General features: G+C 23.0%; 2 protein-coding genes across 3 annotated transcripts; one reads left to right on the top strand and one right to left on the bottom strand.

Moving 5' to 3' along the window:
* Positions 1-2,236: 2,236 nt before the first annotated feature.
* On the bottom strand, positions 2,237-19,354 carry LOC122716532 (adenylyl cyclase-associated protein 1). 2 transcript variants are annotated; one of them, XM_043939690.1, is made up of 9 exons: positions 15,518-16,846; positions 14,625-14,831; positions 12,131-12,485; positions 11,757-12,041; positions 11,377-11,615; positions 11,100-11,278; positions 10,808-11,014; positions 4,259-4,402; positions 2,237-4,168 (listed from the first exon to the last, which is right to left on the bottom strand). In XM_043939690.1, the coding sequence occupies exons 1-9, from the start codon at positions 16,164-16,166 to the stop codon at positions 4,085-4,087; spliced, it is 2,349 nt and encodes a 782-aa protein (XP_043795625.1). In that variant the 5' UTR covers positions 16,167-16,846; the 3' UTR covers positions 2,237-4,084. The 2 variants fall into 2 exon arrangements, with proteins under 2 accessions (XP_043795625.1, XP_043795626.1); XM_043939691.1 differs by lacking the exons at positions 14,625-14,831; positions 15,518-16,846 and adding an exon at positions 19,107-19,354.
* On the top strand, positions 5,785-10,550 carry LOC122716531 (uncharacterized protein MAL13P1.304-like). The gene is made up of 2 exons (XM_043939689.1): positions 5,785-6,060; positions 6,180-10,550. Exons 1-2 carry the CDS (start codon positions 5,800-5,802, stop codon positions 10,548-10,550), a joined length of 4,632 nt encoding a protein of 1,543 aa, XP_043795624.1. The 5' UTR covers positions 5,785-5,799.
* Positions 19,355-19,930: the final 576 nt, after the last annotated feature.

Genomic DNA, 19,930 nt, shown 5'->3' with positions numbered 1-19,930 from the left:
ATATTTGACATTAAAATTGATTAAATCTGAACAAAGTACTATAAATATTATGATGAAAATAATTTATTAAAAATAATTTAAAAAGTAGAGAGATTAGAAAATTTTGAAAAATCAAGATAAATTTATCATAAGAGTTAATAAATTTTAAAAATTACTTTCTCTGGAATGTCAAATGCCTTCAGAGATGGCGCTAATCTTCAATTCTAGTAGTTTATCCTTGAAGTGAAGTTCGATACTTAGTAAATTGATTTTCATGATATTTTTATTCTTTTCTTATTATTCTTGATGTATTATTATATAAAATTTAGTTAAATATATTTTTAGCATTTTTTCAAATTTACAACGTATTTTATTTTTTAATGTAAAGAAATATAATTAGTACATCTTCGACTTTATAAAACACTTGTTAATGTTATATATATTTATTATATTTTATTCTTTAATTTATAATATTATTTCATGTATAATTTTAAATATCTAAATACATTAAATTCAAAAATTTGAAAAAATATAATTTTATTTTTAGAAATAATCTAGAAAATTAATTAATTTTTCTCATTAGGATTAATTTACGATATATTATAAGTTTTTAAACATCAATTTTGAACTACATTATAAGTAAAAATCTGTTAAAATGAAAAATAGATTATAAAGAATATAATATTTTTAAAAATATGATTTTTAAAAATTTAAAAATATTTTGTAATCTTATTCTGAGCCGAATCCGTAAGAAATTTTACTTAATGCTCCAAGTGCATAAAAAAAAATGAATTGAATATTAAATATATTCTGTATCTATGATATATTGGTAATAAATTATTGAATATTTATTGATAATTGGTAATATTTTATTGAATTAATTAAACATAATTTAATATTAATTTTTATATAATATAATAAAAAAATAAATTACAATGAATTTAAATATTATAATATAACAAATATTTAAATACAAATTAGTCTATGTTTAAAAAATAAAATATATTAAAATAATTATTAAATCTGGTTTTCTTCAGGTATCACTTCTAACGGTTATGGTTGTGCCAGACCTGGACGACCTGGAGTCTATACGAAAGTGCATCATTATCTTTCTTGGATTGAATATGTAATTTCCAGAGAAGATATTCGATCCTCAATAGCTTCTTGCAAAGGTCATCGATGTCCTTTAGGCGAGTGTTTGCCAAAATCTCGAATATGTAATGGATTTCTAGAATGTTCGGATGGTAGTGATGAACGTAATTGTTCTATTAATTTATAGAAATGAAGACTGATTGTATTTGTATTTATTCGTTTCATCTTATGAATTAAATGAATTAATTAAAATAAAAGAACTTCAATGTATAAAAAAATTTATAAATTTATATTTATAATATAATATAATTATAATATTGTATTAAAAATTTATATAAATTTATAAATTTTGAAAACAATTATAGTATAAGAAGATAAAAGAAGAATGAATTTTTTAAAGTTAAAAAATATAGTGAAAACATATACTAAAAATATGTTTCATCATTAAAATATAAAATTTTCCATCTTTGAAAATATTGCTGTGAAATATAAATATTCATTGATTTTATATAAATGTGCAATAAATAGCTAGAAATCAAAAGTTAAAGATAAATGTTAGAGAGTGTATCGAAATCAAATATAAAATGTTTCAAAAAATTTTAGTTATTAATGATAACTAATAATACTATTAATACTAACTTATACTCTTTTATACAGTTATCTTTGCGTTTGATAGTTAACAATAATATGTTTAAATTATAGGAATAGATCTACTAATTATATATGTAGATTTACTGATTATATATTAAAAAAATCTTCCTAATTAAATTTGTACGAAAATAATATGAATAATTGCGAAGAATAGTATTTTTGAATCACCCGATTGTTAATTCATAAATACTTACTATTATAGAAACCTGGCATTTTGATTCTTTTGCTTTATTAGTTACAAAAATGAATCTTAAGGCCACGTATATCATGTTCATTAATTTCAGTTTCTTCGTAAACTTGAAGTTTTTTAACATAATATGTATATATATTATATCGTATCTAATTATGTAAAAAGATTCTTTTAATGCTAATAAATAAGAGTTTTTAAAAAAATAAATTCTCGTTCATAATTTTTTTTTCTAAAAAATATAAATAACATTTTAATTAATATAATAATAACGTTTTAATTAATATAATATCTTTAAGTGAAAAGTTCAGTATGAATAATACAAGATTTAAATAGTATAATTTGTTTTATTAGGACAATTAGAAATAACACTGAAAATCATATTGAGAAATAAATATTAATCTCGATATAATACTCTATCGATTAAAACAAAAAAAAAATTGTTAGGGATTACTGCATTATGGGCAGCACGATCCTTACTGGTAAATAATTTTAGTCAAATAATTATTGTTCAATAATCATACAAATATGTTTAGTACTATATAAATGATAAAAACAATCATAAACTCTTTCGAGTTTTTCTTTCATCTCTTTAGTGGAAAGGATCGAACTGCTAAATTCATTGTTATTTTATTATGATCATGTCATTTTAGATCGTGCCTTTAAGTAGTTTAATATTAGATTATACCTACGATTAGCACAATATACTAAATGGTAAAAATCACAATGTAATTTACTTCAAACAGCTCGCTTTTAAAATTCAATATCGAGTTTATAATTCATTTATTATTTCGAAGTGTTCTTTTTTTACGGTTGAATTATCAAGACTTTTGCACAACCGTTTTTTTTTTTTTTTTTTTTTTTGATGATTTTTAACTACGTATACATTTTGAATTTGAAAGTTTTTAGACGCGCCTAAAAGATTCATGTTATTCATAAAATAAATTTAGCATCCCATTTTATTTACACATCACGAACATTTATAGACACGGAAGACTCACAAAATAAAAGTTCAAATATTAAAATCGAAATCATATTATTATAATATATTGACACAAAATAATTTATTTCTAATTAATATTTTCTAAAAAAAACTAATAATACTATAAACAAATGATATGTAAAATAAATGTGATGCAAAAGTCTGAAGTTAATATTATTAACTCTTTCGCTGCAGGCCGAGTTTAGTACAGAACACATGATAATAATAAAATGCATAAAATATGTAGAAAATGTCAATATAGTAATATTTGCTGAAATTTATCTAAATTCATGATTTATGACACAGATATATTTATTAAAATAAAATAATTAAATATATCTAAAAATGCCTACAAGAGCATTTTTGAGCACTTATAGCGTTAATAGCAGCGAAAGGGTTAAATTATCGATATGACATCACTAATTGTATAAATGACTCGTGAATGCTTCCTGATATTTTGATTTCTCAGAAATTTATATATGCATCACTCTCTATTCTCCTGTCAAGAATATCGAGTGACAATTCCATGGCGAGTACAACTGAAAAATCTCGGGAAGCAAATTTGGTATGGACAAAAGTTTGATCACGATAAAAAATAGTGTAAATATATAAAAGGTCAGATTTGAAAGTAGAAAAACTTTTGTCCATACCATTTTAATCCAATTCAGGCTTCTCATCTCAGCACCAATGTGCGTAATAATATATTCGTGAAGAATATCGATTCCATTTTTTTTCCATTATCACTTATTAGACGAATCACAATATTACTAGGGATTTAATTATGACTATATTACAAAATATCGAGTTGCAGACAATCGAATATCTGCGTGTTTATAAGGTATAATATAATTTAATAAGATTCGTTTAAATTGAGCATCATTTTGAAGTGATTCCAATTTCATTTGCAATGGAATCGATAATCTTCAATACAATACGCGAATATATTCGAAACAAAATAGGACAGCGATATTAAAACATTCAATCGATTTATCTAATACAATTCTATACTTTTATGTACTCGCATTTTTTCCTAATTCTCCATTTCTCTTTTCTTTTAATTCTTAAATTAGTTAAAGAAGCAATAAATAATAATTTGACAAATTTTCTGAAGATGATATTTCTAATGAGCTGTACTCGTAGACAGACGTTTAGTTAGGCTATGAATAATTGAATTATTGAATAATTGAATTACTTTAGCCCAATGAATCAACTGCGATCGTACTTAGACCTTTGGGACTAATAGTTGTTTTGAATTGCTCTGGTATAGGATATTCAATCTGTAAAAATATATACCAAAAAAAGATTAAAATAAAAATGTAAAAATAAATCTATGTACTTTTAGTTTATTAAATATTTAATAAACTTACATAATCTCCATTTCCTTTAGGTACCATAACATTCATTTCGCTAGATTTGCTACTAATAAATTCCACATCTAATGATTCCGAATTCAAATACATTTGACAACCATCTGTCTTGTCAATAGAAATTGTGGGAACTTTTCCTAAAACCTATAATTAAATAAAAAGGAAATAAATTAATTTTGTACACACTTTATATACATTATCGATATTTATATATCGAGAAATAACAATTGCTAATCGCAGTTTTTTTCAATTTTCCACATTTCACATAGTGTAGGTAAAAATAATTATAAATAGGAATTGATCACATTTTGAAACCTATAATTTGATTTTTATAATACACCTAACACATTTTACACCTCTTTTCAAAATGCATTGGCAATTCGGTAAGATTCTCTTTAATCTTTTCCTATATAATTAATAACTATAATTAAAATTTAATATTTCGAGTCAAACAAATCTATCTCGTTCACTTAATCGACACAAATAGGCGGAAATCTTGAACCTGTGCAAATGATCTGTGAAATTGATTGGAAAGAATGTCCAAAAGCAATCGCAAATTATATTTGGAGTGAGATTGTAACTGATGTCCTCGACTACTTGAGGAACGAAAGCATAGTCTGGCGGGTACAGAGAATTATTATTTTTGACTTGCAATGAATTAGAAGTCTATGAATACATGAACATAGCGGTCAGGTAAGTTCTTATAACTGATAAGACTTTTTATATCTGAACGCTATGTTCACTATTTGTCATATGAAAAAAGGATCAAAATAATTATCTTTACAATATAATATTTTTACTAATCATATTAATATTTGAAGGTAGTAGCCGTATGTTCTCTATTTATTATATTACTGCGCGCAATATATCTCAAAGTAAAACGTAGTAATAACGCCGCTATCGATAAAGATATTCTCAATAAAGTGGGATACAAAGTAGAAGATCTCGAATTGAAAGTTAACATATTGACATATAAACTTCAATACGGTAGTTGGCCTCTACCTCATCAAGTTCAAAAATCAAATTTCAAGAAAAATTTGCGAAATCTTAGACTAACTCTATCCAGTCCTAATGACCGCAATAATTGGATAAAACATGTTTTATTAAGGTAAAATTGTAATTATAATGATGATTTTTAATAGTATAGAAAAGATTAAAATATAAAAAATAAAAAACCATAGGATTTTATTAAAAATTTTAAATTGAAAAGTATATTTTTCTAGCCCCAGACATAAAGAATCATACCTTTCATATTCAAAGTATTATCCTTCAGAACATCATTTGACGGAATTGTTTGATGCAAAGAAAAAGAGTGTGTACCCTTACCTCCGGCAAGAAAACTTACCAGTGGAATATAGTAGTAAATCGTCTAAAAGTAGTAGTGATAAATCTCTCAAGTACAATCACATATCCAAAATATTCTTCCAAATATATTAAGATTATTAATATATTAAGATGATTTTACTTTCAGATTAAATTCTACGTTTAAAAATATAATGAAACGAAAGCATTATGATACATTCAAGAATGAAAATTATGAAATGCAATACAGAAATGCGATATCGCTACCATTATTTTCAAGAAGAAAATATAGTAAAACAGGAAGAAAAGCAAGAAAAGATATGAAGGACATTGAAACCGGAAAAGTGACAACGGCTTGTAAGAAATTCACAAAAACCATAGACGATTGCAAAAGATATTTGAAGGAATTACATGATAGCAATAAAAATCTTGGATTGATCTGTAGTTCGTCTGAAATTAGCTATGAATCCTCGATTAAAAATGTTTGGTCAGATACGCAGGTAAATAAATAAAGTAAAATATTAAAAAATACTATTGCATTAAAAAGACAATATTAAATTTAAATATTATATTATAAAGAAAAAATTGTTAATATGTAACGTATCAAATCCTATTACAGCAGCAAAAATGTGTTGAAGCAAAAAATCCAATTAATTTAAATGAAAATCTCAACAATAAAGAAAATGATGATGAAAAAGAGGAAAGTAAAAAAATGAAGAACTTTGAAAAAATTGATAACAAACAACAAAATAACGATCAATGTTTAGAACTATCAAATGCGATCTATCCGGTATTACAATTAATTGACAAACGTTTATTACCCCCAAAAATGAATATATCATTTTATACTGACATGTTTCCTCAGCAATTAACGTCGAAGATGTTAATTCCATGTGAACGAAGAAAATACACAAAGACGTCTGAAGAAGCGTTGTATCAAGTAAAAAAGAAATTAGAAAGTTTACATAATGTTTTGCGTATGTACGAGTTACAAAAAGATGAGACAAAAATATCAGAGAAACAACAAGAAGACAATAACAAAACGAACAATACCTGCCAAAATGTTATGGACACACTTGTCTCGGTTACAACAGAAGGTAACAATCGAAATAGAATTAAAAAAACCAAAATAAATTTTAATAATAATACTAGAAACAACAGCAAGGAAATTCAACAAACAACTTCTAATAGTTCTGAACCATATGAAAGTGATGAAACAATAAAAAGTTCAATAGTATCGATACAAAATTATTCTAGTACGCTTAACGCATATTGTGTAAATAATATAAATGATCCTTATTGTTTGCTTACGGAAAAATTTGATCAAAAAAGATCTCCCAGAAATTATGATGAATTAGAGATAATTCCAAATAATCAAATTGTATATTCCTCTAGTGTTAAATATGAACGAATTCCTGAAAGAATTTATTATACTCTTTCATCTGATTCTTCTGATGGAAAAGAAGATAAAAAAAAAACTGCAATATCAGAAACTTTAACATCATTCCCAAATGTATACATCAAAAATAATCAAACAAAGTCATTCAGTTTCTCTAATCAATATCCAATTCCAATGGAAACTGATGAAGATGTAATAATGACAACAGCCTCGAGTCGAACGGAAGTATCAAAAGATAGCGAATTTGAAGATAAGTCGACAGCATTGTTACTTCAAGAAGCATTGCAATTCAAGAAAGCTCTATTAACGCGCGTTGAACTAGAAAAATTATGTTATACAAATGATAAAAAAGAAGAAATAAATAATGGATCAGAATCAGATCATGGTAAATATTCTTATATTAACAATAGTTTACAATCTAAATTTTTGGATATTATATCAGAGGAACAATCAGTTAGTAGTTCTACTGAAAAAACCAGTAGAACTTATATGTTTTTCAATTTGAAACAAGACAAGCAATTCAACAATGATATATTAGATTTTACTCAACGAAATGATTTCAATACGCATAAAAAATATTTGGACTCAAAACACACTCTTAGTTCACCTTCTGAATATTTTAGCTTTTGTAATATAACTCAGAAAGAAAATACAATTAATAATAGTCAGCTATCTTTACCAAATCATACTCATTTTCAAGAAAACGAATCTATAGAAGTAATTCCAAGTACTTTGCAAATAGAATATTTAAATGATACTTTGAATGAATCTAATGACAAACTTATAACATTTTCAAGTTGTTTAAATACAACAGAAACAAATGTGAATGAACAACAAATATGTTATGATTGTATGAATAAAACACAGAATTTCAGAGAACATTTTACACATATAAATAATATAAATGAATTTATAACTCAAAATATTAATAGCGTAGAATTATTTTCAGAAGATTTAGATATTCCTTCAATAAAAAAAATTGAAAATTCCAATAAAAATATAACTTCTAATTTTCTTAACTCTGAATCTCTGAAACAATATAGCAGTGTTAAAAGTATTAAAAATATAGATGATACATCAAAACTAAATATATTGAATGATAAAGAACATATTGAAGATAATGAAATTTTATCATGCAATTCAAATTTAACTTTAAAAAGAAATCCTGGCGCATGTTCGCTATTCGAACAAACAGTGACACATGTACATGCAAATAAAATATTAGAAATAGATGATTTGCTTGAAAGTAGTGATCCAATAAATGATGATGAATTATCATTCAATGAAAGTAAAGAAACTTCATTTGAAATGAATTTAATACAAGATTCATTAACGTCCTGTATACATTTTTCTAATGATTCTAATTATCCAGAACCATCATCTGTGACAATATTAGTTAACAAATCAATAGATGAAGATAAATTGGATTTAGATTGGTTAAATGTTAACAATGATTTCAGTGATGATGAGAAAAATATAAAAACATATTCAACAAATACAATTACTCTTCAAAAGTATGATACAACAAATACAGATAATTATAAAGAAACAAAAACTCATTATATCAAAAATGATAAACTTGAAGATGAAAAAATTAATTCAACTATAGAAAACTCATTTGAAAATCTAGATAAAAAAGAAATAGTTAGAGATCTGGATTTTTATAAATCTTATTCCAATCTAATTTCTCCACATAGTAGTATGTACTTTACAGATGAAGCTTCAAGTTCCAACATAAAATTAAATACTCATAATTCAAAACTTTGTAAAGGTTATTTACATTCTAATATATATATACAAAATAATAAAGAAAATGAATTATGTTGTGAGAATAAACATTTGAAACATACAAAAAATATCGAAACATTTTCAATTTCGACGTTGAATGAAAAGAAAAAAACAAATTTCCCAATTTCGACAAACAATGACAAATCTTTTATCAAAATTTCGAATGATAAATCAGAGAATAAACAAAATTTATCAGAATCTAACAAAATACATAAAGAAAATGATCTACTTTCTAAAACTTGTACAGAAAATAAGGATACATTGTTAATTAAAGAAAGAAAAATTTCAGAAAAAGAAAATGATATTTTGAATAATAAAAATTCAATTTCATATAAGGATATTAAAAATTATAATTTAATATCTACAGAAAATATTTTATCAAATGAGATATTATCTAGTTCGATAAATAATAATGAAAAATTAGAGCAATATATCACATCGTCAAATCTATCTTCACAAATTTCTCCAAGGGAAACAAAAGAAAATAAAACAATGAAAAAAATAAATACGACAGTGAAATCACGAAGTCATGAAAATTATATTTCCAATATCGAAAAATTAAAGAAAACAAATTTACAGAATTTAAAATGTTTAAAATCTGATTTATTGAACACGGGTCGAATTAAAACAGAAAATAATAAAAATATAACATATACAAAATTAAGAGATCTATCAGCAGAACCTAAACGTAATACAGAAAATAGTATTAAATTAGATAAAAAAAGATCACGATCACAAATAAGTTTTCGAACGAACGAATTATTAAAAGAAGTTACACTACAATCACATGAATTCCCAAGCAATAAAAATTCTATAAATTATACTAAATCATTAGAAACGAAATTTAAATTAAAAGGTCCTTTAAAATCTTTGACACCAACGCCGAAAACATCTTCAAGGTCTTGCATACCGATTTTGAAAAGCCGTTTGGAAGCAGCTCGAAAGATTGAAAATGAATCACGACCTAAAAGTCCAACGAGAGGCCCGTTAACAATGACTATGTCCTGGAGAGATAATATATGTAACAAAAATCAAAATGTAACAGATGAAGTTCAAGTAGAGGGTAAAATAAGAAGTAATGATCCGCCTATAGAAGGAGTAAATTATGCAGAAAAGATAAATAATAGTGGTAATCATAATCAAGAGTCAATAAAAATATCACAAAATAACGTAAATGAAAATACTGATAATAATATTATTTCGCAAGAACAAATGATAATATATGTTAACATATTCACAAAATATGATGATAATACTACAAAAATAGTGAATCCAAATAAATTTCTGGATTATATGAAGAATAGAAAATTAAATATGCAACAATTGCAAGAAAATCAAGTTAACAAGAAACATTCTGAACTTCATGAGACCTCCATAAAAAACGAGAAAGATACAATACATAAAATTGTTACAGTCGTTTCTTCTGTTATAGATGGTAATGAATTAAATGAAACTATATCAACTAAATCAACATTGAAACCACAAAAAACTTCATTGTCAAATATTTTACTAAATGGTCAATTAAAAAATTTATGTTTCTTATCCGTTGAACAAAGAGAAATCGATGTAACTGCCAAACCTTCTGTTGTTGATACAAGCACATCGATATCGGATTTAGATAATATTTCAAAGATATCAAAAAGTACATTAAATAAATTTCAAATATGCGGAACACCTAAAGAATTAAATAATGAGGAATATATAGCGTTACTAGAAATTCTTCATCAGGAATCCAATTTTGTACATTTACGAGAATTGCAAAATATTTGTAAAAAACTTGTATCGGAATATCCAAAAATCTAAGCAAAATTTAATCACAAATATAAAATATTCATCTGTATTTATAAAATTCATAATTAATAATGGCACTTATATATATATATATTTTTTTTTTGTAATATTACACTTTTATTTCATGATATAGAACATAAACTAAATGTAATTATATTGTATATGTATATACTTATTTGGAAATAAATATATTTTTTACACAATATTTTGTGTAACAAAAGATAGATCTTATTGCATTTTTTTATAAACAATAAAAATAAATAACATACCTGCATTTGCACACTTTGACAATTGACGAATTCAATACTCGATACAACGGAATCGAAAACAACAGATGATTTACGACATGAATCCATAACAATGGAATTAACTTTGCCTTTAATAACTAAAGTACTATCTTGACATCGAAACATGTAGATTACATTGTTCATTTCCACATTATCAATAAGTAAATCTTTATTAGCTTTATGATATTCCTATAACAAATGCAATATGTTTTATAAATATGTTTTATAATAAAAATATTTCTAATAAAATAAAATAATAAATATTATTATTTACCACAAGCCATTTCTTTCCATCTCTAGTAAATACAGGAGGTTTATCAATTGGTGCATTTGCAGATGGTACTGTTTTTGTTGGTACAGTATTACCAACAATTGGTGCTTTAAATGGTGCTGGTCCAGTTCTCAGTGAAGGATTTTTATGTGTTTGCATATCTGACGTAACTTTTTTTAAATCTATAAATATTAATTAATTTTAAAGATTTTATTACTTGAATAAAATTACTATTAAATATATAAATAAAAATAGTATTTAATAACTGTGTTATATTTACTTTTTGTAATAGCTTCTCCTTGATTAATTTCGGCGAAAAGAGCACTTCTATCATCACTAATATTTGCTGGTATTATGTCTGTCATAGGCATACATGGTGGTGGAGGTGGTGGTATGCCTACTGGTGCAGAGCCAGTTTTTGCCCATACTAATCCTGTAGTGTGATGCTGACGCACATATTGCTGCAGATCACTTAATGTTTGTATCCAAGCTTTACACCATTCAGCATGTACTTTATCTCTGTAAATATAAAAAACTATATGAACTCTATATCAGTAATTAATTTCTAACATAAAGAAAATTATAAGTTATAGAAAACAATAAGGAAAATATTTTTTTATTTATTATTAAGTTAATTAAAAATCTAAAATAAAAACTTACTTTTCTTTCCATTCCTTTAAAACACGATTTGTATAGAATTGTCCAGCATCATTCATTTCTTTCACATAAGGAGCTGGAGTAGGTGATACTGCAACCCAACCCAAAGCTGGAATACTTTCACTAATTGCAGATAAATGATTGAAAAATTGAGATCCTCTATTTTTTTCGCGAAATTCTTGAATTTGTTGAATTTGTGTAGATGTAGGTGCAAGAAGAGAAATTTGTTCTGATTGATTTGCTGGAGATGGGCGACTTGCTGCAGTTTGAATGAATTCCAATTGAATTCTATAAAAAAATATTATAATATTTAATAATTTATGTGGCCATATATACAATCTGAAAATATTGAAATTCACTAGTAGTGAAATATTTACTTAAATGCTTTTTCTACAAGTTTGCTATGAGTAGCTACATCACCACCAATTTTCTCACTTAGTTGAAGATATTCTTTTACAGGACCAGCTAAAAAATCTTCATATCCTGCGACTGACATGATGATAAAATTATCTGCTATTTTTTTATCTATTGAATGAGAAGATGAGACAGACAATATTGAATCACTATTTTTTATGGATTGAGACCTTTTTGGTGATGGTGTATTTGTTTGAACAGCAGAATCTTGAGTTTCAATTGTAGATTGGGCTCTTACTTTTTCTAGTCTTCTTGTAACATTTTCTAATCTATTTACCAATTCTTCTAAATGTTCTTCCTTCTCATTAACTTCACAACCTTCAATTATAATACATTTTTTACTTAAAATTGAAATGTTCTAGAATTATTAATATACGAAAATTATATTATTTTTTATTTTTAATAAAATAATTATTAATACATGCAATACATGCAAATAATAAAAAAAGATAATTTATATATTTATCCATAAAAATATATCCATAAAATTTAGTAAAAAAAAATAAATATTTTTTATAATAATATAATATTTGAAAACGAAAATAATGAATTCATAACTAAACTATTAACGATTATAAAACGATTATAAAATATAAAATTCTCATTAATCAAAGATATTCCAAAAATTCGCATTTATAGCGGATATATTAAATATAGAATGAATGTATAAATAGTTACATCAACATCCATAGCCACTAGATCATTAAATTGCAAGCAATAAATAATATTAGATTATAAATTTATATAATATTCACAAATTGATTAAATAAATTTATACTTGAAATATATTATATATACTTGAAAATGTACATAAAATTAATTTATTTCATATATATAAAATTATCTCATATTTATAAATAAACATGTCATAATAAATGAATTTTATAAAAATTAATTATATTAAACTATTATAATTATATTAGAAATTCACATTACTACAATTAATTTTCATATCAATTTTAATTAAAAATTTATGAGATATATTAGAATCAAAATTAAAAATAACTCCCTTTAATTAGTTTGAAATTTATAATAAAATATGAAATAATAAAAATAGATTAATTTGTTACTGCTGCTTCAATTTATGATTAATAGCACTTTAATTTCTCAATTCTTTTTTTTAATTAAAAATTATTTTTATATAGCAAAAATTTTTACATAATATATAGTCTTTTCAGAAACGCTCGAAGAACTAAACTACAGTTCTAATGATATTCAACACGAGTTGCCGCAAACTATTCTTAGGAAATCTGCGAAAATTGAATCATGCGTAGGTAGATATCATTCTGTATAGAATCTCACAGAATCATAAATAATTAAAAATAATAATAATTAAAAATTCTTCGCATATTTATATTATATGTATAATTACTCATATATAAAATTAAAAATATAATTGAAAATAATATTATTGTAATTGATATTAATAATTGATTGATATAATTTAATTGATATTTTATATTTACAATTAAAACAAAATAAATGGTTTAAAAAAAAAAAATCATAAATATAGAATATTTTTAATAACTTTTTTTTAATAAAAACTTATGAAATAATAAATTGAAAATTAAAAAGTAAAAAATGAAAAAATAAATAATTAATAATACTAAAAATAGTAATTAATAATATATCATCCAATAACATGTATGGATATATGAAATTAGTATAAAATTTAAATAAAATTTTTTTTTTGTTATTTTTCACAATTTAGAAATGAATAATAAAATAATGAAAAAAAATTTGCAATACATATTCATGTGTTTATATATAAATATGCTATCTATACTTAAATTTTAATATAAAATCTAAAATCAAATATTCACAAAAATAAAAGACAAAAAATAATAATATTATTAAAAAAATAAAATATAAATGTAAGTATATGTATATAGATTGTTTTAGAACATAAATAATTTTGGCAAACTGTTAAGAAGATTAAAGCTTAAAAAATTTCGTTTTAAATAGTAAATAAATATAATGCATTTTTCCTTCAACATTTATAGTTATATTCGACTTTAAAATTTTAATGAATAATTTTTAATGAAATTAGATAGCATTATTAATTCCATTGTAATAGTGATTTAAAATATAAAAATATAAATTCAAATTTAAATATAAACGATGAATTATTACACAAAATATTGTAATTTTAGTATGAATTTAAATAAATATTATTAAATAATTTTTTAATATTTTTAAAACTTTTTAACCTTTAAATATTAATAATTATTTCTAACAACATACATATATGTTATATTATATTCATATTACATACTTCATTAGTCTCAATTTTAAATAATCTCACAAAATATTTTTCATTTTAAAACATAATCGATAAATAAGAATAAATTTCTTTAATATTTGTATTCAATACTTTTAAGTTAATAAATAAATAAATTCGAACAGAAGATTTAAAAATCATACAAAGTAAGAAATGGATTTAGAATGAGCCCTAACCAGCGTGCACCATCGGTCCTAGGGGGTCGAATCTCACTCTATGCTCCGTCGCGTTTTGCGCGGCATGCAATAAATCGGAGAAGAATCTATGACGTCTTAAAGCTAGTTCATCACGAGCAACTGGTGTCGCCGGTGGTTCTTGCATTCCACTGCATTCTTCTGAATCGCCATCTTCTTCTTCCGAAAGCCACCGAGGAATTGATGAAACTGCGCATTGTATATCCGAATATAGATATTTCGTCTATTTAAGTATGTGTTATTCAATGAATGCAATTTCCTCATTCATAATTTAAAATCAGTTCTATGAAAATAATAATTCTGAATGAAAATAATAAAATAATAATAAAGTCATGGAAATTAACATTTTCTTAAAAGAGATACGAAGATGAATGAATCGATTCATCTTTTCAACTATATAAGTTTGTTAATTTTATAAAAATCTAATATTTTTGTTATTTCAAAATAGTTTGATCAAGATTATATTCATAAAAAAAAATAATTATATATACATAAATAAATAATATTACAATATTATATATAACAAATAATAATATATATTATTATTATTATTATAATATAAATAAATATAAATATATATAAATACATATGTATAATGATTAAACTAAAAAACTGAAGAATTAATGAAATATTATATAAATAAAAAAATAAATTATCAAATAAATTATAATTTTAAAATAATTAAAATAAAATCTCATTAAAAATAATACTTATTATTAAAAATAAAATATAATATTAATAAAATAAATCAAGTAAAAAAATTTTAACAAAAAAAATGACAGGAAAACGAAATATGAAGTGAGCAAATTGCATATTTAAATATGTATATATCAATCATCATATACATGTATTATAACTCCGCAATGAAAATATACCTGGCGGCGTTTTTTTATTTGTATCATTCGGACAAGCTTCAAAAACGGAATCATCACCTTCCTCTTCTGGTCCATCATCAATCGTTCTCTCAATATACGCGGAAGAGTTATAAAGATTGGTTTTAATAGTACCAGAGATTCCAGAATTTAATATTGTCTTCATTACTCCATTCTCGTTATTCCCATTATCATTTTCACTTATATTATCATTTTCCTTTATTTTTTCATTTCTATTTGCATCTTTAATTCTGTTTATTTCTCTATTTTTGTTTTCTATATTTATTCGATCACTCGCATTTTCTATATCATCATTGTCAATATCATTCGATTTCTCTATCGATTCTACTCGTAATCGAGAATTATCATTATTTTCATCTCGCTTACCGATAGGTAATGGACTCTTGACAATTAAATCATCAATTATTTCCATACTATTATTTTCCATCGACGAAGAAACTTTTTCAAATCTCTGTATATTACCGTTCAGCTTTTTTTCTCCTTCGATCGATCCATTTTCTTCAGCTTTTAAGGAATCAGAATTAACCAATTGCGAATCAACCGCTTTTTGATTTTGCTTTGATGTCGATTTCATTTCGCTATTCGACTTCTCCTTTTTTGAGCTCTTATTGCACACACAGCATTTAAACATCGTCAATATTGATTATAGATTTTCGTTGTATCAATAATAAACGTTTTCGGTGCTTACCGAACTTTGATACTTTCAAACTAATAGTAATACACAACAGTGATTATATATATGTCACGTGATATCGTTTTTTCAGCCGGTTTATATCGATAGTATCGATCCGTTCGAATCAATCGATTTGAAAAATGCGATAAAATTTATCAAGATGATGTTTTTGTATTAATAAAAAAAAAGTATTAACTTGCACAACATGAATAATCTCATAATGTGAAACATTATTGATAATTAATTTAAAATTTTATGTTTTTATTTTAAATTAAATATCATATTTTTTAATTGTAACAATTATAATAGAAAACAGTATAAACATTTTTTATATGTATTTAATATGTAACGAGTATTGAAAATATCATAGATAATAACATTGAATATAATTTAAGCTATAATTTAAGCTCAATACCTAAATATTTTAGTTTTACTGGTCTTTTTCAAGTAACGGAACTAAATAACGAATACATATGTTTCAACCGGATTTCCCACGGGAATCACGCACTATAAATTGTTCAGTGTGCAGTCATAGGGATTATATTTACTTATAATTAATTAATGTATATATCCATTAATACTATAAATTAATAATTAAATACATAATGTAAGCAAAATAATAGTATTATTAATTAATACCTCTTATTTCTTTTCTCTATATAAGTTATTAATAAATAACTTGATTAACATTAATACAATCATCAACAATTATTGAAAAAAATTTATATTTATTATTTTGTTAATATAATAAAGATAAATAAAATATTTAAGTAATTTTATCTACTTATTCTATTTTAATTATATTATTATTTTAAGGATTCAAATTCTATCATTTATAAACAACAGTTTTTAGAAAAACTTTCGTAACATTGTCATATATAATTATTTGCAACGAAATCACAATATTTTTAAGAAATTGTACATGAATAAAATCTATCATATATTTTCCCCGCGAATTTCCCTTAATGGCGTGATAATCGATTCCAACAACGCCCAAGTTTATGTTACATTTTCCAGATTAGTATAACAGATGTGAAAATAGAGGTTATACATGTATTTTAACTACATATAAAAAAAAATCAGTTCTTAAATATTTCGAAATATTAAATGTTTATAACTTTTGAATAAAAAATAATAAATTTTATATAAAAAAAAATATATAAATTTTTTTCTAATAACCATAAACTTTTCCAAGCAAATTACATTCATATTTTTTATAATAATGTAATAACAAATATATATGTGATAATAAAAATAAAGAAATAAGTAGCATTAGTCAATGAATAAACATACATATAAATAACATCATAATAAGCACATGTGGCTTTAATAATATATAAATAACACGAGGAACTGAATTATATATGAACAAATGCGCAATTATCACAGAAAATTTACATACTTTTATCTGCAATGAATCAATTGTATAAATTAAATTATACAGAACATAATTAACAATGTTATTATACAACGAACAAAATTATTATACAACGAATCAATCTTTACTCAGAAATTTACACAATCATTTTATACTTTTTTGTCTCATTGGTTTGATATGGTATCTTCTAAAGTAGCTTTTTAATAACAAAAATTTTTTTTGACTCTTATCCAATGTTTAAATGATAAATATTCCACTTCACATTTATTTCATATTATTGACACTTAAAAAGATAATAAATTCAAATAATAATGCACATTGTGAATGAAAATCTTGAATTAATTTACGAGATCTAAAGGGCGGAGTATTTCCTCTCAAAAACAGTCTACTTTGGAAGCAACCGGCGCAATGCTCTACCGTTTTAGGTTTCGACCGGCATTCAGTGCTGCCACAGAGTGGTCGAGACCCGAAATTTTTGCAAATATCTTAAGTACAGATCATGTGCACGACTTTTGAAATCTAACTTCATTTCTAATAGAACTGTCAAACTTTAATTAAAAAATATTTTTATTATATTTTATTATATACTTCATAATAATATATATAAAATTATTATTGTTATGTTGTAATAATTACAAAATTATTATTACAATACTTTATTACTATAAGATTACTATTTAAGTTAAAAAATATCATTACTAACAAAAAATAGTCAATAAATGAAATGAATAGTCAATAAAATTTAAACCATTATAAAATTTTAATATTATAAAAAATAATACTTTAATTTATGACATGAATAATAAATAATAAATCTTAAAATATTTATCTTATATAGATAATTTTGTGTATATATATATATATATATTAAATAATAAATGTAATTATTTAAATAAATAATTCTGAATGACTCATATTATGAATCATTTCCGATATATCTAAATATATTTTATTCTTTATCATGATTTATATAATTCACACTAATAGTAATACATTTATACTATTAAATTTGAAAAGAATTGAAATATTATTATTTTATAAAATCATAGCACTAATATAAAATTATAAATAAATATTATAAATTATGATACGAAATTCTAATATTTGACTATTTATAAAAAAAATATAACATAACAACATATATTAAAATGTTAAAATATATTAAAATGTTATTATTTTTAATTAATGTAAAAATAAGTAATAGAGTGTTAATCATTATTTTATAAGAAATAAATATATACTTGAATTTGGATTTACTAATACTAATATTTAAATATAATTATAATAATAAATTTATAATTAATATTTTTTATATATTTTTTGCATATTTCATTTAATAATTAATTATATTGTAACTAATATTAAATATTATAACTATAATATAACTATATCATAATTAATTATTAAATAAAACATGTATAATGTGTTTATAATTTGTTAGTCTTTCATATATCAAATATTATAAATAATAATATAATATAATAATTTGTTACATTATGTAAAAATTAATTAATACTCACGATTTTTCCATTTATTTAAGATCTTTTTATAAGTATCTGATACCATTCGCGAATTATCTTTTATTGTTTTATTAACTTTAGACATTGCAAAAAAATTTGTTAATTGCTATATAAATGATTATTAAAAATATAATATAAATGTTTGAATTAATGTAAAAATTGATACGTTCGATATGTATATAACGAATGATAACGGATTTACTTCGTCAGCTTTCATATTGGAATTTTAATCTTACACAAGAATCATAGAAGCATATCATGTAACCAACCTAATAATACAAAATCTTAGTAATCAATATTTTGATAACTGATAAATGAATGAAATTATTTTATGATAACTTACAATTTTAAATAAAAAATCAAAAATATTTATATAAATTTATATATATTTTTATCTGTTATATTAAATTTTGTTATTTCAAATATATCAGATAAAAGTTTTTCTTTATAATATGATTAATAAATTTTAATTTACTTTCATCAAAAACTTTCATCGTCATTGTCATATGTATTTCATTATATATTTATTATTTATTATTGTTATAAATCTCAATTTTTAGTAAATATAAAAGAAAATAATATAAAGCTTAATAACGAATATAAAATCTATATCGTACAATTTATTTAATAAAATTCATATAATTTTTTAATATTATAAAATGTTAAAATACATTACCAGGTGTCAAGTGTCAGCACAGTATGACTCACAATCGAAACATAGCAGGAGGTAAGTATACACAAGTATAATCACATATAACCAAACTAAATGCACTTTTATATTTTATATCAAAAAAATTAAACAATTATTTGATCATTTATTATAC

The sequence above is a fragment of the Apis laboriosa genome, unplaced genomic scaffold, assembly GCF_014066325.1.
Source record: "Apis laboriosa isolate Shangri-la unplaced genomic scaffold, ASM1406632v1 scaffold478_cov154, whole genome shotgun sequence".
Lineage (NCBI taxonomy): Eukaryota > Metazoa > Arthropoda > Insecta > Hymenoptera > Apidae > Apis > Apis laboriosa.
Note: the sequence above shows the minus strand (reverse complement) of the source record. Positions and strands in the feature narration are given on the sequence as shown.

What these genes read in the sequence shown, in the direction of transcription:
- LOC122716531 (XM_043939689.1), top strand. Translation starts at nt 5,800, where the DNA reads ATGCAATACAGAAATGCGATATCGCTACCATTATTTTCAAGAAGAAAA. An exon ending in ATGTTTGGTCAGATACGCAG is followed by an intron (nt 6,061 to 6,179) that starts GTAAATAAATAA and finishes ATCCTATTACAG; the next exon opens with CAGCAAAAATGTGTTGAAGC.
- LOC122716532 (XM_043939690.1), bottom strand. Translation starts at nt 16,166, where the DNA reads ATGTTTAAATGCTGTGTGTGCAATAAGAGCTCAAAAAAGGAGAAGTCG. An exon ending in CTTGTAGAAAAAGCATTTAA is followed by an intron (nt 12,042 to 12,130) that starts GTAAATATTTCA and finishes ATTTTTTTATAG; the next exon opens with AATTCAATTGGAATTCATTC. An exon ending in TTAAAGGAATGGAAAGAAAA is followed by an intron (nt 11,616 to 11,756) that starts GTAAGTTTTTAT and finishes TTATATTTACAG; the next exon opens with AGATAAAGTACATGCTGAAT.